Here is a 26,805-nt window from a genome sequence, read left to right on the forward strand (position 1 = left end):
ATACAGGGTCCCATTTCAGCCATAAGAAGGGTATGGTCAGCCTAAATCCCCCCCAAGAGCTTGCCACTGGATAGTCAGATTTTGAAGTGGCTGATATGCAACTCTGTCCTCTAGGGAACATTGTCATGAGAAGACTGGGTCTCAAAGAATAAAACTGTTCTATACAAGCCTGCTACAACTAGTGCTTTCTCACAGAAACACCGTCCCTCAGTATCCATTAGAGACTAGAATTCTTAATGATTGCATGAAGTCCTCAGGAAAAGAAAAGGGTTACGGAAAGGAAAATATAAGATTACAAAAATCAGAAGTTTCCTATAATGAATATAAGATCAACAGACTGAGATCACTTCACAAATCTCTGCAGTTATTGGCAATGATATCCTTTATTGCAAGTATATTGTTTCTTCTCTGTTACAACACATTGAGAGGTCTGAGCCTGTAAATCCTGAAAATACAAACCAAAAATGGCTACACAGTGAGTTCGTAGCTTACTGAGCTATACATACAAGTCTTAAATTAAAAATAATTGTGAAACTGATGTCTAGAAGGTGCTAAAATGTAGGCCACAGCCTCTTAAAATGTGACCAAGCCAGAAGAAAGTGTAATTTTCACACAGCACAAACTGTAAATAGAAACAAAACAAAAAAACACGTGTGCTATTACTCCTGTGTCTGCAGAACCCTTGTTTAGACTGGTTATTGATTTCCACTGAAATTTTGAGAAAAAAAATACACCTGGTAGTGAAGCAATTGCTAAAAACAGAGCAAAATGTCCAGGACTGTTCAGAAGACTTAGGAAATTTAAGAAACCTTCACAGTAACTTGAGAATCCATGTGCTATTGAACTTCCTAGAGGTTTAGAATCTAACAACTCAGAAAGTGAGAAGTTTGCTCCCTTATAAGCTGTACGAGCTGCTGCTTGTTCTGCTCTGTCACTTTGTGCTTTTGTGAAGCTTGGGTCCTTTCACCTTACTTTTCATACTCACCAGCGAAATCACTTTGAAACACAACCAACTAACCAACAACCACCTGTAATCTAAATCTAATGACTAACCGAGAACTTCCAGCTTCCTTGTACAAATTCATGGCAGGATAGTATGGACAAATAGCAAAAAAAGCAGATGAGAAGATGGGGTTTTCATTTCCCACACTTGCACCATTTTTTTTTTTTTCAGTTAAGCAGAAATGGAGCTCCAAGACATCCACCTTGTAACAGATTTTACAGCACAAAATAATGGAGTCCTGCAATGACAACTACTGTTGTGAAAGACAAGATCATTCAAAACATACTGTTAAATAGAAAGCATTGTTATAAAATAAAAAAATCCTTACTGCGCAGATATTAGACTAAGTACATTGCTGTGACAAACACTTGCTCCATATTCAATTTTACAATCCCCTTTCTATCAGATATATTGCCTGTAGAAAGAACAATAACCTACATGAAGAATACATGCTACTTAACATCAGAAGAAAAATCTCATAGCATATTAATACTCAGTGTGACTTGAACCTTTTCTCAACAAAACAAATTGGAATTTCACCTTTTATGTCACTAGTGACCTTCCCTTGAACACTATCACAAAGTAGAGCTAGTATTGGGCACTATGAAGCATTTTAGAAACAGCTTCCTTGTACAGTATAAGGAATAAAAAGAGACAAAATAATACTTTTGAATGCAACATGGGAAGCTGGAAGACAGACTTCTTACTCACAAGGTTCAGGAAGGAAAAAAAATTGGCAGAAGTCCAGAGACAACAGTCATAAAAAGTCTAAGCTAGAGCAGAGATGAACTTAGAAGATGAATGTTTCATCATCTTTTATAAGTTTTATGCAGACATCCTTATTCAAGTTGCCTCTTATCCTGGTGTGTCAGGATATGTGTTTCCATCCCTGCACACATCACAGACACTGTGCATTCTGGCATCAGTGAATGGTTATTTGCAACGAAGTAAATTGTCTGTGTGCAGTTTTCCCAAAATCTATGGATATGTACATTTTCATCTGTAATGAATTTAGTCCAGTAAGCTGAATTACACATTGCAGAATGGTTGCACTATAGTATTTGTCAAAATAAAAACCACATACATCTCTGTATAGCAGAGAAATTTAGATGCATTCACACCGACTTGGGACACACAGGAAGAATTTCTTTGGAGAGCTTTCACGCCAGTAGCAAACACTGCTTTGAACTGTAGATTTCCGAAATTGCTGTATAAACAGATAAAATCCAGTACCAACTAAGACACATAAACAGTACACAGGGAAAAAAAATCACATAGTACATTCTTCTAATGACTTTACATCTGTACATTACAAGCAATAGCAAGAAACATTAAAATGAAAAAGGAGTATGTAAAAGGCCTGATATAGCTATTATTCTGCTTTCCATTGTTGCTGGAGAATTCAAAGGGGACTCAGTATAAATGGGAAGGGATGGCAAAGATGAAAGAAGGGATGGCAAAGATATAACTGGGAAGGCAAAGATGAAGTTTAATAATTTTAAATTACTAGAGACATAACAGTGAAGTTCACTAACCAGGGAGATAGTTACGCATACCAGAAGGTATTTCCTAACCTTACAGCAATTACAGAGTAGAAAGCCAGACACGTTGAATCAGACAAAAGAACGAGATGAGACGCCTAGGTTACAGGAATTCTGGCACAGTTCCTGGCGTCAAGTTGCAGCAAGTGTTTGCTATTATTTCCAAAGCTCATAGTGAACTACAAGAGTCACACTGCCTGGCCACATCAGGATCTCTTCCCTATCATTCATATCCCATGGCTTTGGCTTTAAGAATGAATGGCAGAAAACAAACAAGGGTCAAAGTAGTACTACTTGAAATGGTTTCCATTTCTGTGTGACACTAGTGGTGATCTCCTAACATATGAAATTTCTTCCAGAAATGATTTATCATTTAGGAAGTCATTCAGTGGAGTCTCTACACATTTTTGTGACTGAAAATGTAATTGAATAGAAAGATACTTGATATTATCTAACCAGACTCTTAGTGATTTTGCCCAGTGCAGGCTCTATTATAAAATCTATATGAAGCAATCCACCAGCTCAGCTTCCCACGTACAGACTTTGCAAAGAACACCAGAAAGTGTTTTAACTAACATCAGATTGTTCTCTCCACAAAATTCCCTTGTGAGGAAAACATTACAGGTGAACAGACAGATGCTGCGCAGTAACTTGCATGACTGGATCAGCGTTGGATCCTAGTGCTTTCCCATTATAAACTACAGTGGCTTCAAACAGGACCAGGATTCTGTACAGGAGACAAAAGGAAACAGCTTAATAATGAGACTCATTTCCTATCAGGATGGACGTGTCCCTGGACTTCCCATGCTAAATACACGACAAGATTCAGTCTTAATGTGTTAAAGCTTCAGAAAGCCTCAGGCCACCCTTCGCTCCCAAGATGACAGCACCAGTTTTGATGAAGACTTTTGGAAGGCACTGAACACTGGGTCCTTTGTGAAAGTATCATGAACAGAATTTACAGCATTCACATGTCCTACCTCAGAGTTGTGTATCATTAGAATAATTTGTATGTTATTCCACTTATTTTGAGTGTAATGCACAAGTTAAGTGGAAAACGTGCTCTGCAAGACATTCCTGTTATTGCAATGAGTTATCTATCATATCTCAGAAAAGTGAAGACAGAAAATCATTGCCAATTTTCTTAATGAAATCAGACAAATTTTACTATTTATTCTATATCCTCCAAGGTAATTAATTTCTTTTGTAACGGTATTTAAATATGAATCTCCTAGCATACCACTGACAAAGAAAGAGATGAAATACCAGAATCAAAAAGTTACAGATTTAATGATGGGGAAAAACAATTTTTCTCAAGAACAAAAAGAGGCAACCAGGACGTGCTGCTAACTTCTCATGTAGGGTAATTAAAAGCTCAGTAGGAAAACAAAGCAAAACTGGTAAAAGAAAAAAGAAAAAAGTTCAAAAAAGCCTTTTCATTTTTATAATAAAGAACAGAACTTTAGGATAGAAGAATTTGAGGAAGATGAGAGACAACCATTACTAAAGGTGGCTATAGTCTCACATTATATCACGAAGTGACAAAAGTTGAGAAAATGAGTATCTTGACACCTTAAAACACAAGAGAAACTGTCTTAAGCAAGATGAAAGGAATTCATTTAAACAATAGTTAGGCAACTTGGCAGTAGAGCTCATGGCATAATTAAACTGGGATGGATCATACCAAAGCCAGCATCAGAACTGGCATACCTGATCGCATCAGTGTACCATCTACTATAACAACATGACATGAGGATAGATAGGTTGCAGTCCAAGTTATGTTGCAAGAAGCCCAGAAGAAGTTTACAGAGTAACCTGGATCCACCAACTAGTGAGATTTTGTTGAAGGTCTGACATTTTCTTTCAAAACTCCTATTTTGTTTTTAAAATAATACTAATACCAACCATAAAAATTTTTCAACTTGCTATATTTCACATGGATATTTAAGTCTTATAGGAATGGGTTCCACCATTTCAATTATGCAAGTTAAAGCCTGTTTACTCCTTTACATACTTTAAATATACTTCCTAAATTAAATTGTTCCAAATTACTCATTACAATTTTTTTTTTTTTTTTTTTTTTTTTCCCCCCACACATCCTATGATAGCCTCTTGATTTCTTTGCAAGAGAAGTGACTAGAATTAACTGAGCACCACAATCTGGCCTAAAGTGTCATGATTAAACAATCTGGCTTGTGCTATTGTGAAGGCACCCACACGTACTTTTTTTCTTCTTCTTCTTCCCTGATCAGGGCTGCCCAGATGCAACATGTATAGAAAACTGGCTAATTTTTATTAGTCTATAAATACTTGAATAAATTGTGAACAACACCAAAGGTGGATTACAGTTGAAATTCATTGCTAAGGAACTCAAATCAGTACATATTTGGGAAAAAAAAATCTGAACAAGATGGTATATAATACCAGTCCCAATGTAATTGATTCTTAGAGGCTGCAAGGCTAAGCATCAAGCATTGCTGTAAAATATCTGGGAGGAAGAATGATCTAGAAAACAATCAAACACTTGAGTACCACTGCATAAAAAAATAGATTGAAATTGTAAGCAATACAGAAAAAGCAATATAATTATAGAAAGCTTACACAAGCTCTTCATATGTTGCTTTCAAGACTACAGCAAGAAATCCCATCAGAAACAGAATTCATGACTAATTAAGATGAGTGTGATACGGAACAACTCAGTACTACAAAAATGGAAATAAACATTTCTGTAGACTGTGGAGAATATTCTGTAGAATAAAATGTGTATTTCAGAGAAATGTCAACCTCTTAACTGGAGGTAGATTCCTTTTTTTTTTTTTTTTTTTTTTGAATGAGAGACAGAACTACAGAAAAAACTGTGAAGTTTACATTAGCACCGACTATATTTAAATCCCGCAGTTCATAACACAAGAGTAGTGAGAAGAAACATACCATAACAAATTCTACACTTGCAGCTTCTTATAAGGTACAAATACATTGGTTACATGCTGAAAAGCTGAGTGAGACAGCTAAATATGAGAAAGTAAGCAATTAAACTATCTTAATAGAGGTACCTGAGCAATAAATGATATAAGATTATCACAATACTGCAAAAAGTCCAGGTGAGAAATTTGACATGATTCTGCAGAATCTTTACATCCATTTAAAACACAAATACAGTCTGATATTTCTTTTACACTCGTGCCCAATTGCAGAAAAGCTGTGTATTTTCACAAATTACAATGAATTGCTTTCTTCGGATATTTTTTTCTTTCTAAAAAACAGCAGAAACAGTAACACCCTTCTCTATTTTGATTTATTTTTTAAATATTAAGAAAAGGTGATTTCAATCTGCTATGATTGAGCGATCTCCACCTCTATACTTGTGAGGAACTCACAGGACTCCTCCAAGATCCCAGAGGTGGTACAATAAGTCCTCCAAGAGGCACTCTATTCCCACTAATTTCAATTTCTTCCTGGTATAATTGGAAAAGATGATCCATTCCTTGACGACTGCTTAATGCCTATTTAATTGTAATGACATTCATTAACCATTATTAAATTGGCTAACTCAATCTTAGAGCTCACAGTCAAATGTATTCTACTTCAATTACTTTAAGATTAATAAAAAATAATCTAGAAATAAATTGTACATGGTTATTTTCAGTACATCATGCAATAAAATTATTTTTATAAGCTGTTCCAGTAATTATGAAACACTGAAGATCAGAATGGCTTGCATGCTCTCATCTGAACCTTCCTCCTCTACATTTGCAGAAATTATTCTTAAATAAATGCTCTCCTCAGGTTTTATAGAAGTCTAGGTATATACAACAAGGAAAGTCCTCATCCCAACATGTGGTACTAATTTTCATTAGTAGATACACATCTAGCCAGAGGCAAACATCTGGGAGTTGTGGTTCTTGGCTGAAGACAGAAGAAGTAAGAAAAAGAACACCAGGAATTCAAAAGACAGAAGTCAGGTGTAAGCACACTGAAAGAAAGGAGTGACAGAAGCATGTTTTGCTTGGTTCAAAGGAAAGTGCCTTTTCAAATGCATGACAAGCAGCAAAAACTCATCTGAATTAAGCTTTTCAATGTGAAAAATTTTAAACTTTTCAAAGAAAACAATGGGTTATGTTATCATGTTGCCCCTCTGTTTGCAAGTACCCCCCTAAGAGTTTTTGAGTTAGACCAATTTCAACCTGACAGAAGAATTGAGGTCTTCCAAGACATGAACTTTTCTGAAAGCTTCAGGAAAATCTGACCTTGATAATTTAAACTGGTCCAAACCCACAGACAGAAGGAAAGACAGTAATAACTCATCTCTTTGAAGGTTCTTGGAGTAAATTACACATAGACATGTAACGACCCACCAGTCAGCACCTGCATAGAATATGCCAAGCCTTGATAAGTGCTTTCTCTTGCCTATCTGGAAAGTAAGAGACATGGTAGTCAAATTGCAATTTTCTGGAGTAGAAGTTTCTGTACACACAAGATGAGTAGTTCTATCACTCATGGGAAAACAAAACAAAACAAAACAAAAAAAACAAACACAAAAAACAGTTGTGGACACTTCACAAGCCTCTCTCTCTCTTACCTCTAAGATTATTTCTTCTTCCTCTGTTGCGGTGAGGCAAATTAAAAAATAATACTGAAAACATTACTTGGAAGTAGTTTAAGTAGACATTAGGGCATCTTAACTCAAAGTTTTCATTTATACTGATCATAAGCTCATAAAATGGTAGAAATCAAGGGACTTGGGAAAAGCAGGAAATGGAACTGCAGAATAACAGATTTCAAGAAAGCACAACTGTACTTGGAAATAGCATGCAACTCCATAGGAAGGGATATTAAAATGAGTTGTTAAAAACAGCCATCCTTCAAGAGAACAATGTTAAGGGCAAAAGGACAAAGCACTCTAATGTTACAAAGCACTATACAGATCTCTGCTGAAGTCCTCCATCCAGCTTTGGGCAATACAGAACAGAGATTTGAACTAACTGTAGAGATCTGGGAAGAGAAAGATAAAGACTGGAAATAAAGTTCTGAGAAACGAATGAAAGAATTTGAACTGTTTACTCTAAAGGGAAGAGAAAGCCCTGAGGACTGGTGGTTTGAGAGTCTTAAAACATGTAACAGGTAACTGCAAGAGGAAGGGAATGAATTATGTTCTGGACAAGATACAGCATTGTAAAATGACGGTCAAGGTGGCTTAGATCAGACATGAGAAAAAACTTTCTACTGATAAAATCAATCAAACATTAAGTTAGATCATGTTAATTTCATCATTTAGATTTACCTTATGTTCAAAAACCTCACTGTGACGTGGAATGTGGAACAGAAAAGAATGAACACTCAGAAAATAGCCAATATATTTTCCAAAGAGTCAAATGCAAGTAGACAGAGATAACCTTCAAGCCATGGATGCTAGAAGAAGGAAGCGAATATATAGTTTTTGTTTAAAACAAAAATAAATTAAAATGACCCTGGCTCTTGGCAACTCTGTATTTGGAAAATTTAAATGTGTTCAGTACACTTTACGGATCAGCGAACAAAGTTATACCTAATAAAGACTGTACAGATTTATTTTGTGGGCACAGAAAACCTGTTACTCCTACCTCAAGAACACTTTCACATAAAAAAAAAAAAAGTTGCTTAAAGGTGTACATGATAAGTAAAAACATCGGTCAAAGTAAAACTTAACACAGAAGATAAATCTTTCCATGAACACGATTTGGGAAATGATAGAAGCTGAACATGACCTGCAGAAATCTAAGACTTTAACAAAAGCTACTATGCTTTGATGTAGCATTCCAAACCATCTTCCTGCATCCTGTATCTAAAGTCAGTGTCTCTTTTCCCCTTAGCTTAACTTAGATTTCCAAAATGTCCCCTTAAAATTAACACCAACGCTGGAACTCATAAGGAGATAAAATCAGCTACAAGCAGAGTAACTCCTTCATTCTGACTATGTCATATAATCAAGTAAATCACTATTCAAAGAGATGTAAGATTTTGCATAAATTGGTTTTAAATCCTATAAAAGACACATTTTCAGAAGAGATGTTTCATATTGTCAAGATCTTTAACAAAATTTGTACTGTAGTAAAAAACAAAATTTATACTGCAAACAAAAATTGCAAACCTGAATATAAGATTAAGGCCATACCCTCCTGTAGTGGCTGCAACTAATGTATTCGTGCAATGTGGCAGATAAACCAATGATAAATAAGATAGTGTTCCAGCTGTAGTAGAGAGAGGTGTCCCATTTGTTCTGGCTTTAGCTCATCCAGTAACTCCTGTGTCAGGGTGAAGTTTATACTTACATCCTACCATCTAACAGAGAAAAATATCATTTACTTCTGATTAATGTCCATGTGTGCAAAGTAGCACGATCTCAATATCATGTCCCAAGACACAGAATTAATAAAGCTCAGTTACAGTGGGGAATAAAATAGTTATCTGAGGTCTCACACATAACCTCCTCACAAAAACTAAGGAGATGCTCTTCTAAGTATTTAGATGCGTGAGACACAATGCTTTATAGTGAGTTCTGAAACAACACTAACATACGCTGGTAACTGCTTCTGCTTTTATATTGCTTCTTATTCCATGGGGTAAAAAAGTTCTGTATCCGCCCCCCCCCCCCCCCCCCCCCCCCTTCTCACTCAGGAAATTAATTGTCCTAAGCTGAATTAAGAATTTTTATGTGCCTGACATCTCACTTATGGACAAATGGAATAACTTCAATCTGTGTAAAAGATCAATAGGTACAAAATCAAGGATGAAAACAGCGACATGGTGAATAACCATCACAATTCAAGAATATAGCCCCGCTTCTGGAGAACAATTCATACCAGGTAGTATGGTTGTCTTTTTTTTTTTTTTTTTCTTTTTTTTTTTTCCCCTCCCATGGATCAAAGCTACTCTCTTAAAGCATACCAATTTCTGGAAGATAACACATGCAATAAAACACAATTTGCAGTACTTATATGTTGTGTGTTCCCCCCCTCCACTCCCCTTTCTGCTCAGTTGGAGGAAGGTTGAAGCTCTAAGAACAAAACTCTGGTAGAACTGCCCAACAGCAAGGACTTACAAGGCAGAATCTAGGGTCTAACAGTGGGGAAATATGACTAGGGAACTCACCTTTTATTGAGCTCTAAAGAAGGCAAAGCTCAGTACTCACAAAACAGCTAGAGGCAGGAGCACAAAATGCTAGAGAAACTTCTAAAAAGGACAAATCTTTCCTCCAGAAAAACAGAACTTCCAGCTGCAAAGGCTGTGTAAGTAGCCTGAGTTACCTTTTCATATAATTGCTTGAATTATGGGAGAACATGATGTTTCCAATGATGTTTCATATTCCTCACTTTAACCAGCAGTGCTCCGCATTGGCAGGAGATCATCTGTACTGTCTTCTGAGCAAGCCTGCCAACCTCTTCCTGGCACAGAGCTTTATGTAAGCTAGATGTTGCACCTTGCTTCAGTGAGAGGTGGTGGCTTTGTAATCAGGTTTAGCTCAGTTATATGCAGTTGTAAGTGAAGATATACAGGAAGGTACAGAAAATAAAAATATAGTTATGCTTCAGGTTCAAATTATTACATTTGTCTTGACTGAATGAAAATATCCAATCTTTAAAGTACCCAGATTATTTGCATTAGAACAGAACACAAACTTGGAAAGGGTAAATTCATGCAAAGAATGGAAAATATTTGACACGAACATTCTGACAGTGCCAGGAGACAGGATCACAGACCACAGAATTTCCAAAGATTTTTATTTTCAGTAGGAGTCATTCCAAAAATCTGGCCACTTAGTTTGCAAAGCAAAACTGAATTATTTTGAAATTCCATCCATGTCCCTCAGTCTCTGTAGTGCACAAGAGCTAAGCATTGCTGACTTTTTCCAGTGTTGCACACCTCAGTCAAGGAACATGGAAGGCTTGCTTTTCTACACAAAAACCTGCAACTCTATCCTCATCTCCTATGATCCATCCCTGTTTCCCCCACCATCCCCTCTCTGTGCAGCCCTCAAATCTGTTTTTAGTCTTTTAAGAGACATCCTGCAGAGGTGAACACATTTGCTCTGGAATACTATGGCTCAACTTTGGATTTGGAAATAAAATTGTAAAATGTAAGTATACTCTTGAAGAATTTATACAAAAGAAGATTATGGTATGCTTACTAACCCAGACAAAGAGAACTGAAAAAAGGTGTTGCAAACAGTTACAAAAAGGTCATCCTAGAACTCTCCTAATGGGAATATGGTAAAAAGCTGGCTGTGGCAGCCACAGTAAGCAAGACTGCTTTTGTTATAACTGATGCTCAGATAAAAATATTCAGTCAACACTGAAGTTTTTCCTTTCAGAGAACTACACATTAGTAATATGATGGCTGTCAAATGATTTATGTTTTGGTAGCCATCCCCATGAATCCTACTCAGTAATGGTACTTCTTTGCTATTTTGCAAAAAGGAGTGAAAAAGAATCACCTCCTCCTTTTAAGACTGCAGCTGCTCACTGACCTACATCTTCCTGTCATTGCACCATTCCTTCTCCTCGGTTCCTTGCCTTCATCCTGGCTGAGATCACCTGCCACAGGCTCAACCCATCCACCTTTCACCTCCTCCTGGCTTTCCCTCTCTAGCCTCTGGCTACGCCGGCACCCCAGGAGCTCGGCACACCCCTGACCTAGTTCTCACAGTGCATTTTGCTGCCTCGGGCAGCTCCACCTCACTCCATCGGAGCACTACCACACTGCTGAACAGAGCTCGCTCCTCAGGACAACCGAACAAGCCAGACTCTCCAGTTCAACCAGTGCTTTATCTCACCCCCCAATTTCCACCCTGCATGGCAACTTGTCACCTGTCCCTTGCATTGACTAATACAGATTTTACTGAACTTGACTCGAAAGCGAGAAGTTACAGAAGTTCATGCTTTATCCTCGTGTGATTCCTTGTCCATAATACTGCTTTGTGAATACTTAGAAGTTGTACCAAGTAGGTATGTCTTTCTCCCAAGCACGTTTTTCTCATAACAGATGTGAAAGTGGGACCTAAAGCAACTCATTATAATTCTAACCTGCCTGGTTTATGACATGCAAAGCTTTATATGTAGCTGATCAGTAATCTGAATATGTGAACTGACCAATGTTAAATAAATTAGATATCCTGCAGCTCAATAATGAATTTTCCTATTCCAGAAGTGACCAGTATGTAAAAACTACTTCTGTCAGCTTTAGGGATATCCTTCTCCTTCAATGTCTTGTCATTTGATTATTTTTTTATTTTATTTTATTTTTTTAAATGAGAGAGATTTAACTATATTTTCAAAATACAGAATATTTCTAAGCTCTGGCAGTGTTCTTACCCATTCAGTTGTTTAAATAATGTTGTTTATGAGCTCTGCTACATCCTACATGCTGAATGATATGGCCCAAAAATCACTAATTCTTGTTCTAATTTGCAATGACCTACCAGAATGTGTAAATGGACAAAACATGGGTGTGATTGCTTGTTTTAACCATGGCTGAATGGATCTAAGAGAGAAACAAGAAGCTAGCAGTTCTATCAAGGTAAGAAAAAAGCCTTGTCCAATAGTATAGAAAGTATTACTGGCTTATGTGCTTCTACTACAAGTTTCAGGAAATTGTGCCAGAAGATTTATCATCAGAGTTGTAACTCTGGCTATCACCATCATCATCTGATACGTAAATGTTTCCTATTCCAAGAAAGTATGGTTGGCAAATACAGTTGCCAAAACATGATACGTGCCCATCTGCCATACCTTTGTGGAAACGTTGCATTGCAAACCCTGAGTGAGCCTTGAGGAAAATGAATATAATTTTTTTTTCATTCAAATGGAAAAAAAGGACACGTAGCACAGCCACAAATGCAACAGTGACTAAATGCAGTCTGGAAATGCTAGCCATAAGTCAGGATGATGCAAAAGCTGGAGGAAGGGGGAATAGGAGTAAGTAGCAAACAGCAAAGTCCGCAGACAAATTACTGTCAGTCAGCCATTGGTTATTTACTGAGAAGTGTCACAGTGCTGAGATATTTTGATTGCCATGCCAACAAATCATCACCCAAAACAAGAAGAAAACTAAGGAACACTTAATACCTATTCTGACAGTCTTCCAAACTTTGTTTCTAAGGAGAAGCCTTTCTTGCATCTGGTTAAAAGCTCTCTGACAGACTTTCCACACTATCAAGTTATTGTGTGAGTAGCTCAGAAAAATCTTCTAATTATGATCCCCTAAATCTCAGGAAAGTAGTTAAAGCTCTCCAAAATGCCTAACTACCGAACTTCTGCCCAAGCTTACAAAAACTACCTGTCACAGGGTGAGAGTTTTGTTTCCATTGCATTTCTGTCTTTATGCTGATGTCTCAAAATACATCTTCACTAGAGAATGCTGTTGCTGAGTAGGTGCAATATGTGATCAGCAGGAGGTGAACTGAAATCATACAGCCTTTGTGAACTGGGGAAGCGCCAGTTAGATGACAATGATGACTTTGAACATGCTTACCTTTGGACCCAGTCTCTAAAGATGAAGAACTAATGGATGACTGAATGAGAATTGAATTACTGCAAATCAGTAACTGTGATTTAGTACATTTAATTTAAACTCAAGTTCCACCTGTAGATAGACTGGCAGAGGAGAAGTGTCCTGTGAGAAATGAGACCAAAGTCCATTTTCCTATCCTGGCTTAACTGCAGCAACTAGAGAAGGAGATAGCTCAACTACATTACACAATATGGATGATAGGCTACTGATATTTGCAAAACATGGGAAGGCTGATGAAAAAGCCCTCTGAAAAGGCACTTAATAGATACCACTCCTATGTGTACCAAGTATTTTACTAGAACAGAAAACAGAGTCAGAAAGTTTACAGTCCAAAAAAATTCCACAGAAAAGCAATAAAGTACATGCCACACAGAAATAAGCTAGAGCAGAAGTAAACAGAGATCTGCAGACCTGGGGAATAATAAATTCTGGGTTTCTGTAGATGCGTCACGTAGACTGACTTTGCTATCAAATTAAGAAACACACCAATGGAAACTTCCTTCTTACTTGGGACATAGATCAAATCTCCTTTCTACTAGAAAGGGTACAGGAGAAATGAGTTCACACAGCAGCTCCTCTTTAAACAAGGAATATGCAGAGCTTTTTCTCCTGTGCCCAGCTGCCTGCTTTAAGGAAAGAAAGGATGACACGACTTTGTCAAATCCCGCTGAAAATGGCTAACAGGTTCACAAGTTATTAAGGAGTTGACAGACAGCTACTGCTGCTACATATGCCCTGCTTCTATAGAAAACTAGGTCAAAATGAACTAAAATTATTAACTTTCGGCACAGTTTGTATAATACTATTTATGAAACTATGTAGTTTTCCCCCCCCCCATACAATATCCCCAAACACACATATTTTTGACACCTATAAGCATAGGCATGCTTTAAGAATCTGAATAACTTGTCGAATTAAATTGTTTCCTGTAAACATTAACATTTCTGCAACATAATTAGAGGATTGCAGCACTTTGTTTCTCATCAGCTACATACTGTAACAGCCAAAAAAGCCAGAGTTTCTGCTAATAATAATAAAAGAATTAAATAAAAATATATGCTTTACCTCAGTTTCATAAAAACATAGTTCTCAGCCCATGTGCATGAGAAGTTCTCAACAGGTCTCCAGTTATACTGAACATCAGATATAAAAACTACTAATAGTACCTTTTCTAGGCCAGCATTAGAATGTTTTCCACCTATAGATAAGTAAAGATGGTTTTTACCTTCCTTTGCTTAATTTCTGTTGTCCTAACAGCATAGAAGTCCATGTCAACATTTTCAAATATATCAGTTAATCAATACTTTGGGTTGGAAGTGTGTGTGGGGGAACGTAAGTTGATAGAGTTCCATTTTTGATCTGTCATTCTTGGTTACATGGTCTTGTTCATTACTGGCAAAGAGTCTGGTGACTTTCACTCTTGCATAACCTCTAAAGATGTATCTCTAATGAAAAAAAAAAAAAAAAAAAAAAAAAAACCCAACATGGTAATTTCTTTCTGAAATCAAAAAAGTGATGGCAGGACTTCCCTTATCCAGTAAGTCAGTAAACAGAATAAATTTCTCAACAGAAGAGAAATTTAGGAGAGCCAAGACACCAATGAAGTACAGAGAAAAACTTGCTGGAAACAGGTGAACCTGCATGCTTGGGAATACTTTGTCATGAAGGAAAACAGAAGGATCTTCTAGACATCAGTTTTTGCTGAAAAAACAAGTCCTCTGCTGGGTTTGCACACTGAGCACCACTGCCCAGAAGCCAAGACTTCGGGGCCTGCCAGCTCACCCATCCATGCTCACAAAACAAACAAAAAGATGGCAGCCTCACTGCAGGCCTTCTTGGTCCGGTGCATTTCAGGTTAAAGACTTATCTTTTTGCAGAATTTTCATTCTTTAGCTAGCGAATATGACACATGAGAAGGCCAATTAATTCCTTTTCAAGGAATGCAGCAACTTATACTTCTCCTAGTACAAAAGGTTTACTAAAATTCAGTTTCATCTTGGGTTAAAGATGCTCAGTTCCCAAAGTCCATGTATTCTGTCTCAAGACAGAAAACCAGCCCATAGTTATTTTGCCAAATCTTATAAATACACACAAAATATCCAATGTTTCACACTATGCATATCAACATACCAGTTCAATTTGTATACATCTCAAAATTAAGTCGGATGACGGAATTAATAGGCTGTCTCTCGAAAACAAATGCAGACTTTAAGAACAATTAGGCTTAACATGTATTAACAGTATAATTGTCACAGAATGCAACAAATGAACAAAACATTAACTTTTTCCTTTAAAAGTTGTAGATTGTGGCAAATGTTTGTGCTTTGTTTTGGAATCTTTAATTATTCCTGCTTGCTTATGAGTAAGAATCAGATACCAGACTCAAAGGTTCTGAGTTCAACTTAAAGAGATGCTATTACGAAATGTATCTAAAGCCAAAAATGACTAATAAACAATTCCACCCATGTGGCATTCTTCATACATTATTTGATAAAGTAATTTTGCATTTCTCAACCTGGGATTACACTGTGCTGTAACACACACACACACACACACCAACCAGAACCAGTTTGTAATGCCCCTGATATATTCACTTACAGATGCAACAATTCACTACTTAAAGGCTCATAAAAACTTCACTATCGGTTCTGACATAACCTAAAGCAAGTGAAAAGCAACCGAGGATGATAGCTCCTAGGTGAGAGACAACTATGATTAGAAGAGAGGAAGAGGGGTGACGATTTCATCAAATCACAGTTTTGTTTCCTTTGTGATTAAAACAAAACAACAAAAAGCAACAAAACTTCCCCCTTGGGTATTAACACTCCCTGGTACCTGCTAGAACCTCCCATACAATTTCACCACCCACATATGCAAACCAAAAAGCTGTTTATATAAAACAATGATGCAAGGAAAAATTGTACAGTGACAACACAGGAGAGTAATGCCTTATATAAAGAAGAGACGACATCAACAGACATGCAGTCAAAAATAAATAAAATAAATAAAATGATCCTTTTGAGCATGCCTGGTGTAAAGAGATTGCCAGAAGTCCAAAAGCTCAAACAGTTGAATTTATGTGAATATGATCTTAAAGAACTGAAAAAACATGCTTATTTTTCAAACATTCTCTTGGACCATGAAATGTCTTCCACAAAATCTCATTAATGTTGAATTGTGCCTGTGAATTGTTTCATTGCTTGGTGTTGGTTTCTGTGCAGCACCTGAAGTGCTAGCAGTGAGGCTGCTCAGCATGTGGCCTGAGCAGGAGATACGTCTGATCAGATCACAGGGCTGGGATTCTTTCTGGGAGCAGCTGACAATGAGGTAAGAGCTGACATTCACTGACAGTCTTTAATTTATTTCTCAAGTTATATTCCCCAGCCTCCGTGGTTCCTGTATCAAATCACTACAGTCACTGACTCACGGCTGCTGAGGACTGGGTGGAAACATCTGTGTTCTGCCCTCTCTAGGCAGTGGTTTGGGTGATCTTCATGAATCTGCCCCACAGCAGCATGTACAACATCCTGATCCTAGCTGCTTTTGCACTTCTTGCAGGTAACCTAAAGGGGCCAAACTAAGGGAAGAATGTTCCCTTCAAAAGAAATACGGAAAGTTTTGTGAAGGCACAAGGAAGAGACAGAAGCTTGAAGATGGAGACAGGCTGAGTCACTCTCACAGAACACCCCAAGAAGCTCAGGAGCGTACAAATGGCCGCTGTGACTCCAAGCGCAGGCCAACAGATTGTGAAGATCGGCCAGGATGAAGTCTCAGATAGCTACATGAGTCACGGGGAGGGCTGGATGGCAGCCCTTCAGCCCACAGGAATCAGCAGCAGCGACAAGAAAGCAGCAACTCAAATGGAAGTTCCTGGAGGAAGCAGAGCGCAGCGTGATGTGACTGCAGGTCTCAGCTTCCCACCGCAGATATCCCTTTCCATATTCCTGTTGCTCAGTCGATAAATCCTCGATTCTTGGTAGGCTGAGTGGGGTGGAAATAGATTTTTATGGAAGAGGGGGAAATAGCATAGCAGATGCCAAAGGCTGTGCTTGGCTGAAGGAGCGAAAAAAAAGGATACAGCTGAATGATTTCCAAAAAGACTGAGATGATCAGAACAGACAAATCTTTGCTGCATTACATCTACACCAGATGATCTCCCAGGAATTCAAAAAGCTTTCAGTCTCAGATCAATTGCAGCAGGAGCATCTTCTTCCTCAGACTGAAGGCAGACATGGGTCCCTCTCAAACTGGTGTTGGGCCCCTTTGTAGAAACAGGGAAGGGAGAAAGTCACCTGGCCCGAACAGGTTAAGCATTACCTTGGTGCTGAAAACATGGGTGTACGTCGATGATTGCTGCCCTGGGAATTCAGCTGCTCACCTCACAGTTTCATACCGAAGGCATCTTGTTGCTCTAGCTATCTGGCTGAATTAATGCATCCCAAAGTGTGAAACCCCCTTGGTACTCTGGTCTGGCCCAGAAAACTGTTTATTCCTGCCTGCTCTGCTCCTTACGCTCTGTTTTTCTTCCCAATTCAACATCCATCCCACAATGACAGCTCTCTCAGACAATGGCCTCACAAAACTTCTGGCTTGGTTGCTTTCAGAAAGTGTTTTCTGTGGAAAAGTTAGCTGCCAGGAATGGCAGGAATTCTCTGGCTGAGCCAATGGTCATTGTAAGGAAATTTAATTTCCTGTTTTGCTGCTCGGTGCCACAGTCTTAGCCACAACAAATGTTAATTTTCTTCAAAAAGAAATTAAAAAATAATAATCCTTGAGAGAGTTCATAATTCTGTTGGCAGCAGAAACAGACCCGTGTACAGTGATAAATTAAGGGCTCTTTATAGTGTCTAGTACACAATAAACCAGGATTTGAATCACCACTGCACACTTGCAAGCAGCAAGCTGTGAGAAACAACATGATGTTAACCATTATTCTGGCTAAAGTCAGGTTTTACAGACACCTAGAACAGTCCCTAAGCAACCATTACCTTATCATTGTGCCCATTATATTCATGAACTTGCTCCTGCAATGGAAGGCAGCCAGCTACATCCCTCGCCGACACAGCAGGTAGAAAACGTGTATTACCTTGCTTGTTTCTGAAAGCCAGACTGCTACTTACAACTTGCAAAGGTAATTAATTCTCACGCTGGAGGGGCATTAGTATGCAGGCAATGGGACTAGCCACTTCATGGCCTTCTTTTTACTCGTTACCTCTACTGAGCAATAACAAGCTGCTGTGAAAAAAGCGGTCTTTTACCCAAGGAGAAAATATAATCCTGATCTGGGAGTTTAATACATAGTTAGTGAGAAAGGAGCTCCAGGAGAATACAGCAAAAAAGCACAGAATGCACAGCAGTGCTTTTTGTAATGAGTGTACCACAGCCATCTAGGAGATAGGGGTAATACAGTTTTTGTGCAATATGAAGGTAACGGGGCACATAGTCACTGTCCAGAGAAGCACCAGCATGTGCTGTGGCACCTTCTGGAGTTCTGGTCTCCTGTTCACACCAGTGTCAAAGCAAAACTCAGGAGCTTGGAAGCACTCACAGGCCGTGCAGTACAGGTACATACACAGTAATGGTTGCAAGTGATTTCCCAGATTTTAGCCCTTCTGGATGACACGTTGCAGACCAAGTGTCTGCCTCAGATTTATTTTTTAAAGCTTGGTTAAAGCAATAAGGATTGGGGAAGCCCAGCAAACAAACAAAACACACCCACATTTTCTTTCAGTTCAACTAAAAATTGCACACTATATTTTTACTGAGCAAGTTCAATGTATTCATTCTTTGAAGGAAGGACTTGAAATTCTGCAGGAGGGTTAATCCTTTGGCTGTTCTTTTGAAATCATTACCAAAGCTGGCTGAATCTTCACCCTCTGAAAAACCTCCATTTGATCATAAATTGCTAAAAGATGGAGACAAATTCCACTAGCTTTGTTCATAGGACTAGTGAAACTGAATGAGATTTCCTTGTTGTTTTTTAACGCTGGCAGCCCCTCTGACATTTGACAGTGAAGAGTGATTTTCCAGAATGTGGAAGCCTGAATGGCACATACAACTATCTTACCAGGTAATTAATTACCTGCAGGAGCCCCACGGGACTTTTTTATCATCATCATCATTCTGTCCATCACTATAGTGTCAGAGAAATGCTGCCTCCTTATACTACAGGAGTAACTCCAGCTTCTTGTATTGGTGGACCCAAAGCTGAGTGCAGCATCCTAGATTGTCATGTGAAAAGTGCCAGGTAAGAGTGGATCAATACACTGGCTATGCTCCTTTTAATATAGCCCAGGATACCGACAGTCTTCCTCCCTGCCAGGCTGCACTGCTGTTTCATATGTAGTGGGCTGTCTGCCAAGACTCACAGACTTTCTTGGCAAAACTGCTCCCAAGTCGGTCAGTCCCCAGCCTGTACCAATGTATTGCAGCTTTGCATTTGTGCTTGTTGACTTACATGATGCTTCTGCTGATACATTCCTCCAGCCTGTCTAGATCTCTCTAAATGATGGCCCTGTTCTTGAGCATGTTGTCTGATGTTGTCGCCAAAACTGGCGAGCAGGCGTTCTGTCTGCTTTCTCCATTTTGTTGATAAAATCATTAAACAGGAAAAATCCCAGGACAGACCCCTGAGAACTCTGCTTGTAACGAGCCTCCAGGCAAATCATGCACCACTAACCACTACCCTTGGAGCCCAGTGATCCAGTCAGTTATTAACCCATACACTACTCTACCCATCAAGACCGTAATGTCCCAACTAGCATACAAGGACTGCATTGATAAAGACAAGGTAGGTGACACCCATCACTGCTCTCATTCACAGATGTGTTCACTTCATCGTAGAAGACAATCAGTCAAACATCATTTACCTCTGGCAAATCCATGCTTCCTATTCCCAATCACCACCACCTTTATGCTTTCAGTAATGATCTTTGCTAGAAGTTATATACATCTTGAAGAGAGGTGCAACATTTGCCTGTCTAAAGTTATTAGGGATCTTCTTTGATACCATCTTTGGAAGGTCATGGATAGGGTGAGATCTCGCTATGACATTAGCCAGCATACTTGGATGCACCCCTTCTGGTCCCATTCACTTATTAGGTTTGAAATTTCTCAAGAGATCCATGACTAAAACTTCTTCCACTACTGGTAGTTCCTCTCCTCCTCAAATCTGGTGGTTTGAGGCAACAGAGGAGAATTTATTAGTGAAAACTGAGGCAAAACCAGCATGAAGTACCTCAGCTTTACCTGTGTCTGCCATCACTAAGTCACCCACCCCATTCAGAAACTAGCCTTATTTTCTGTGTTAATTCATTTACTAGTAATATAGCAGTAAGAGCTCTTCTTGCTCCCCTTGATATCCTTTGTAAATGTCAACTCTAGGTGGGCTTTGGCTTTCCTAACACCACTCCTACGTACTTTTTTTTGTAGCCCATTCCTGTTTCCACCTCTTATTATACTGCCTGGCTGCACTGGAGGTCAATCATGGGTTACCTGGTTAACTAAGCCAGCCTCCTAATGTTTTACTTGTTTTCACGAATACAGCGATGAACTGTTCTTGTGCTAGGAGGAGGTTGTACTGAAACACCCGACATCTTTCTTGAGTTCCTTTGTCCCCCCGAATTATCATCTGCTTTTCTGTTTGCTAGGCCCGTCAATCCAAAGCAAATATTTACATGCTGTTTTGGCTAGTCACTTCATCATAGAAGACAGTCAGTCAAACATCATTTACCTTTGGTAAATCCATGCTTGCTATTCCCAATCACCACCAAAAATTAATTACTTGAATTTAGAGATTTCCAGCCATTAACAGAAGTGGGACTACAGTGTTACTGGAAACTTAGTGTACTATGCAAACAATCTCCAGTCTTGTATGTAAAATCTCATGTAACATACTTTAAACATTGCTACACGAGTCCTTGACTGTTACATGTGCCCACACTCTAGTCACATCTCAGTTTGCTGAAGGTAGCCTTCGACATTTCCTGCTTCCAATGCATTGAGCTCATCACATAGCAGGGCAAATGACAGAAACAAGGGTGTGGATCTGAGACCTGTGATTAATAGCTGAGAGTGCTGGTACAAAGCAACAAATTTCCGGGGCCCGAAACTGAGGAGAGAAGAAGGCAGGAACTGAGGATGAGGAGATCATGTCTATGCTGCAGCTGAAGCAACAGGTAAAGTAATCGGTAGGGAATGCAGACTGGAAACCAACTCTTAATACTTTCCTGCTGTCACTACAGCTATAAAACTCATATGGGTATTCCACTTTCCACTAAAACATGCATAATTGAACAGGTCCAAAAGGCTTAGGTGTTGGAAATGAACCATGCTGGGGCCAACAATGTCAGTTTTCACTTTTTTTTTTTATACAAAGCAACAACAACAACAAAAGATATTTTGGAGGAAAAAAAATGTTATTATGATCATTACTGTTGCACAGATGAGGTTACAAACTTGGAAAAACTGTAGTCTGATCAGCCTTAAGCACTCCCTCCGTTCTCTTCTCTTATTAATAGCCTTATCACATCACCCTAATTGCAGGAATTAGCTTATTTTTTTTCCTCACAGGACTCATTAACATTTATATTGAGCTTGCATCCAGAATGCCCCAGTTACACTAATTACTGCAAAAGCACATGAAGTAAATGTGTGAGAAGACACAGCACAAAGCAATTCGAGAAGGCATTTACAACATACAAGAAAATGAATCCAGTGAGACCAGCTGCATGGCATATTCTTTTCATAACTTTTTTTTTTTTTTTTTTTAATGTTTTCTTTAAAATCTTCATTTGGCAGTGATGCTGTAGTGCAGAAAAGAGAGGAAGAAAAGCAGGGTAAGAAAAAGCATGGAAGGGACGGAAGGTGGCTGCTGGAGTATTGAATCAATAGCAGAGTAGAAAAGTTAGGAGGAGGACCAGATGTTGGAGGACAGAAGGCAAATACAATCAGCTTCTGAATTTTAGGGCCCCCAAAGCCAGAGGTCATCATGTCTTCTGACCATCAAAAAAGCAAGACAGAGGTTACTGAGTCTGGTATCCTTCCATGTTCTTTTCTTTTTCAGAAAAAAGTTTGGAACTCCTGGAAAAGGCTATAGTCTGTTCACTGCAAGTATCTTCCAAGCTACTGCCATTATAGTGTAGGCAAGAAAAAACGAATTCATGAATAGATTGATATTGTCTTGGAGGCTTTCTAAGGCATCCAATGAAGTGATCCATCAAAGAAATAAAATCGTTGAATGTTTACCACAGGAAAAAATATTGTTCCCATGGGAAAAACACCTATTGATTTAAAATACAATGTCCCCTACAGGTGACACCCAACCAGCGGCAGTACATAGCAAAAGAAACCACAGCTAGGAAAATACCTTCTCCTGTCTACTGCAGTTAGATAACAAAATAGGTTAACTATTGAAATGCGCCTTACATGAAGATCAGTCCAGGTTTTAAGTTCTGGAAGAATATGAAGCATATGCCTATGTTACAAGCAGTAATTAAATGGAAGAGATGGCCCATGACCCACCTCCCAAAGCTAAGGTCTAACTGTGGTCCAGCTTCCAAGAGAGTTAGACTTCAAATAATCACAGAAGTTATTCAAATGAACAGTCCCCTCTCCACCATGGCAAAGCATATCTCTTTGCCAGAAGCAACAGCATCTCTTCTGGCAGGATGCTTCACTGCTTCTTTATTGCTTAGCTACCTCCTTTCCTGCCCTTGGTGTGCCACAGACTGCTAGAAGTGAAGAGAGCCTCCCTTCCTGCTCCCCTGCATTTGATCATCCCTAATTACCCTCCCCAACCCGTTAAACAAAATCTTTAGTTCAGAAAACAGGAGGCTTTGCTTTATTAGAATTGTTTCTCTCTCTCTTGTCACGCACATACACACACAAACGTTCTTACATCATAAAGATGCAAAATACGTTGTTCCTGAACCAGTGTTTTCAAAGGCAGTGCTTCCAAAGGCAGTGCTTCCTGTGGGCTTCTTAGAAAAGAGGTTTATGGAGCTGAGTTTTGCAAAGCCTGATGTTCCAATCAGCCAATTGTGTGCAGATATTGCTACATATTCCTGGCTTAGAAACCTTCACCGTGCTGTGCCCTTACTGCAGCCTCAGCAACATCAGCTCTCTCTCTCAAACCAGAGCATCGCTCTGTCCTTGCAAGTAACACAGCTGTTATAAAGCTCAAGACCTCAGAACTGCCACAAGTCTCAGGTACTAGAAGCAGTATCATCAGCCACATCCTGAACATTCTAGCACTATTTCCTCTCCTATGTAAGGTGCTTAATTATGAATCAATCTGCTGAAGAGACCACTGATATATACATGCGTGTGAGCACATGACACAATATTAGGGACATCAGGGCAATATGGAGAAAGGACAAAAGAGGAGAAAAGGATGACGACTGGAATCATGCTGAACTTGTGTCTGGTTCCTGCACAGGTTTCCTTGTGCACCCAGCTGCCATTTTCCTTGCTCTTCAGATCCCAGCTGTAAAAGGTGGGAGCACACCTCAGCAAGGTGTTGTGAGTATAAGACTGGGTGATGTTGCACACCTACAGCAGTAAGCCATGTAAACAGACCAGGTAGAAAGGAACAATATCTATTCCTGCAAAATAGGATAAAGCATAAGTACTGTACAGGGTGAGGCAGCTGGGGTGGGGAAACAGACCAGACAGGAATGGGGAGATTCCTACCGGGAATGAGATTCCTGTTTCGTACAGAGCTCTTGTCTGTTATTGTTTCCTTCTTTCTCAACCTGCATTTGAAGCAGGAAGACAGGGGAAATGGCATGTAATTCATAACACAGTGCCAGACCCGGATTTCCCAAATCTGTCTTTGATAACCCTCCTGAACTTTCTAAGGCTTTACATCCTCAACTCTTCCTCAGCCACAAAAAGTATTTACCAATGGTTCAGTACTTCTCTCCCTTTCTCCTCCAACTGCATAGCTGCTGGATTAGTGAAGTGCTATGGGCACTATCTCTACTAACACTTCATTTCTTTACCATCCCTTTCAGCCCAGCCTTTGCTACCCTTTTGCTTACCTTTAGTAATATTCTACTTCACTTCTCTGGCCATATCTTTCTGATTTAGAAAGGAAATTCTAATTAATACTCTCCTGGGAGCTTACTGCTTGAAAACTGCTCATTTGTAGCAAGTTAGCAACGAACAAGTGGCAAGGTTTAGTCCTTGAAATTTGCTATTCAATCCAAAAGAAAAGATTTCAGATACCATAGTGGCAAATAGTTCATATATAAAATGATGAGGAAATGCATGTAATATATTAAAGGATGCTAAATTAGGTTTCTGGAAGCAAATCTCAGGAAAGGCCTTTTCAGTCATTGCACAAGCTTTTGTGCTCTCCTCATCCTACGCAAGCCAGCGATCAGGAAACACCCATACCAAGGGAGACACCTAAAGCCAGACAATCATTAAGCTTGACACTGGGCGTGCCTTCATTAGAGTGCTAGGTGCATGACAGCTCCATTTAAAAAAGATTTAAGATAGCAGTTTACTTGTAAAGCAGTGGAGCCCTTGCCATGCTTGTCTAAAGCTTTCAACAGGCTCCAAAGAGACACAGTCAGGTGAGAACTTAGGCTCCTGAAGCAACTTCTCCATCCCCCTCTCACCATGGCACCATGCTGTAAAGCCAGCCTTCTCCTAGTCACTATAAGAGGTTCTACTAATGACCACACTAAGATCCAGAATTAGGATACTTTAAGACAGACAGTACGTTCCCAAGCAGAACAGGTATTGCAGACAGACAACATTTAAGACTTCGTCTCTTCTGGCAAAAGAACACCTTTGGTTTTGTGGTTTGTTCTTTGGCATGCTGCACTTCAACTACTTTACAAAATGTTCACATAAATGAGAAGTGTTGGTTTGACAGAGAACAGCTTGAGAAAATGGTAAGTAAACTGACGTGGATTTTAAGCTGTTCAAGGCTGGAAAGCAGGCATCAGTGAAGTAGGTATCAAGCTAACCTTGCACTAATGTAAGCATCAGGAAAAGACAGCTTCTCCTGCCTACGTTTTGTTGTTGTTGTTGTTGTTGTTATATTTGTACAGCAATAAATCATACATTGAAACTCACTCCACACACACTTCAGGTTGATAAAACTGCTTTCCACCAGTGATTCATACAACACAGAGTCAACTCCACAGTTGGTTAAGCTTTAAAAGGAAACTACTGTCCTTCAAGGTGCATGCGTTTGCTGAGCTTGATATGAACTAGAGCCTCGTTAGTATACAAACAGTATGTTCGCGAGCATCCACAACTCTTACTGCAGTTTAGGATGACAGAAAACAATGCAGCAGCACATTCTGAGATTATAAAACTTAACACACAAGCCAATGCCATACCACCTGTTCAATGAAGACTGAGACCTTTGTAAAACTAGCTTAATAAGCAATGTTGCAACTATTTGTTTTCACTATTGAGACAATTGTGGTAAACAATTAAGCCTTACCTTCATTCCTTTGGTAATTCCATTTTTCTTACAGACTCCACTTTTTAAGAGGTTATTCTGTTTCTGATGATGATGATGATGTAGATGTCCATTGCAGACAGCACTGGGATTAGCCATCTGTTTAAATTAGTCAGATTCTCAGTTCGTAAGGGTGTCTCAGGTCTTTCTACAGTAAAAAAGACAGTGGGATGAGCAGATAAACTTCTTAGTTAAGGCCTGAAAGGTATCCAACTGGTCTGTCAGGATTTTCCAGGATGAGAGGAGGAACTATCTTTTGCAATATCTAAGAAACTTAAAACTGTTTCTTTCATACACCTTCAGCCCCAGCAAACTAGAATGCGAAATACATAGCAGGAGGTGTGCTCTTAAAATCTCTGAAAAATACTGCTCATTGCTGGCTATTGTATGAACACAGCTTTTATGAGTCAACAAGACTGCTGCAGCTATCAAGAAGTGGGTGGATTCAGAGGCGGAGACACTTAAAGATACATTACCTCTTAAATACCTCCCAGGGAGGAGCATTACATTTTTTTTCTCTCAATTACATTCCATGTGGAGCTATTTTACTCCATTTAGAGGAGAGTAATAAAATGTTTTGAAAACTTGAATAAAGTAATCTTTAAAATTACATGCTCCATTTTATGAAGAGTATACTGGCTGAAGAAAGGATTTTGCTGAGTAAAACAGAACATTTTCATTTTTTTAAATCTCTTTTTATATAGGCAGTGGTAGATGCAACATTAACTCCCCTCCCCTTAAAGAACTGGAAAGCATTCTAGTATTAAAATGAAATATTTACCTATAACCAGAAAGTATATATTTGGCCCCATCCTACTGACACATGCACGTGGGTGCTTACCAGAGTGAACTGTCCCTTTAAAACTCACCTTGGCTAATAATGGGTTAAATTGCATGATATTTTCATCAACGAGAAACGGGCTTTTATAAAGTTGATTAAATGGGGGTATAAACCAGCTAGACTTCGATCAAATGTGAAACTAAAAAGCAAACATATATTCTGCTTAGAAGAGTTAATTGACTATGGAAATACTTGCACATATATCTTCTTTTCTGGACAGAACACTTGTGTTTTAGATTTTAGTTGAAAAACATAATAGTGTATACGTTCTTGGCCACACGTGATGGAATTTCTTCTTCCCAAAATGATTAAAATTAGTGTAGAGACACATTAAAGGAAAGCTGTATTATACTATCCATTTTGGAAAGCAGTAAGGATGAAAGGCTGGGAA

The 26,805-nt window shown here is 38.9% G+C and overlaps 1 protein-coding gene across 1 annotated transcript in view; it reads right to left on the reverse strand.

Moving 5' to 3' along the window:
- SPTLC3 (serine palmitoyltransferase long chain base subunit 3) overlaps positions 1–25,810 on the reverse strand; it is an 85,449-nt gene extending 59,639 nt beyond the window's left edge. The window contains exon 1 of the mRNA XM_032185306.1: positions 25,556–25,810. Coding sequence (XP_032041197.1) covers positions 25,556–25,672 — 117 coding nt within the window. The 5' untranslated portion in view covers positions 25,673–25,810. The remainder of the gene's footprint in view (positions 1–25,555) is intronic.
- Between the last annotated feature and the right edge of the window lie 995 nt (positions 25,811–26,805).

The sequence above is a fragment of the Aythya fuligula genome, chromosome 3 (assembly GCF_009819795.1).
Source record: "Aythya fuligula isolate bAytFul2 chromosome 3, bAytFul2.pri, whole genome shotgun sequence".
Taxonomy (NCBI): domain Eukaryota; kingdom Metazoa; phylum Chordata; class Aves; order Anseriformes; family Anatidae; genus Aythya; species Aythya fuligula.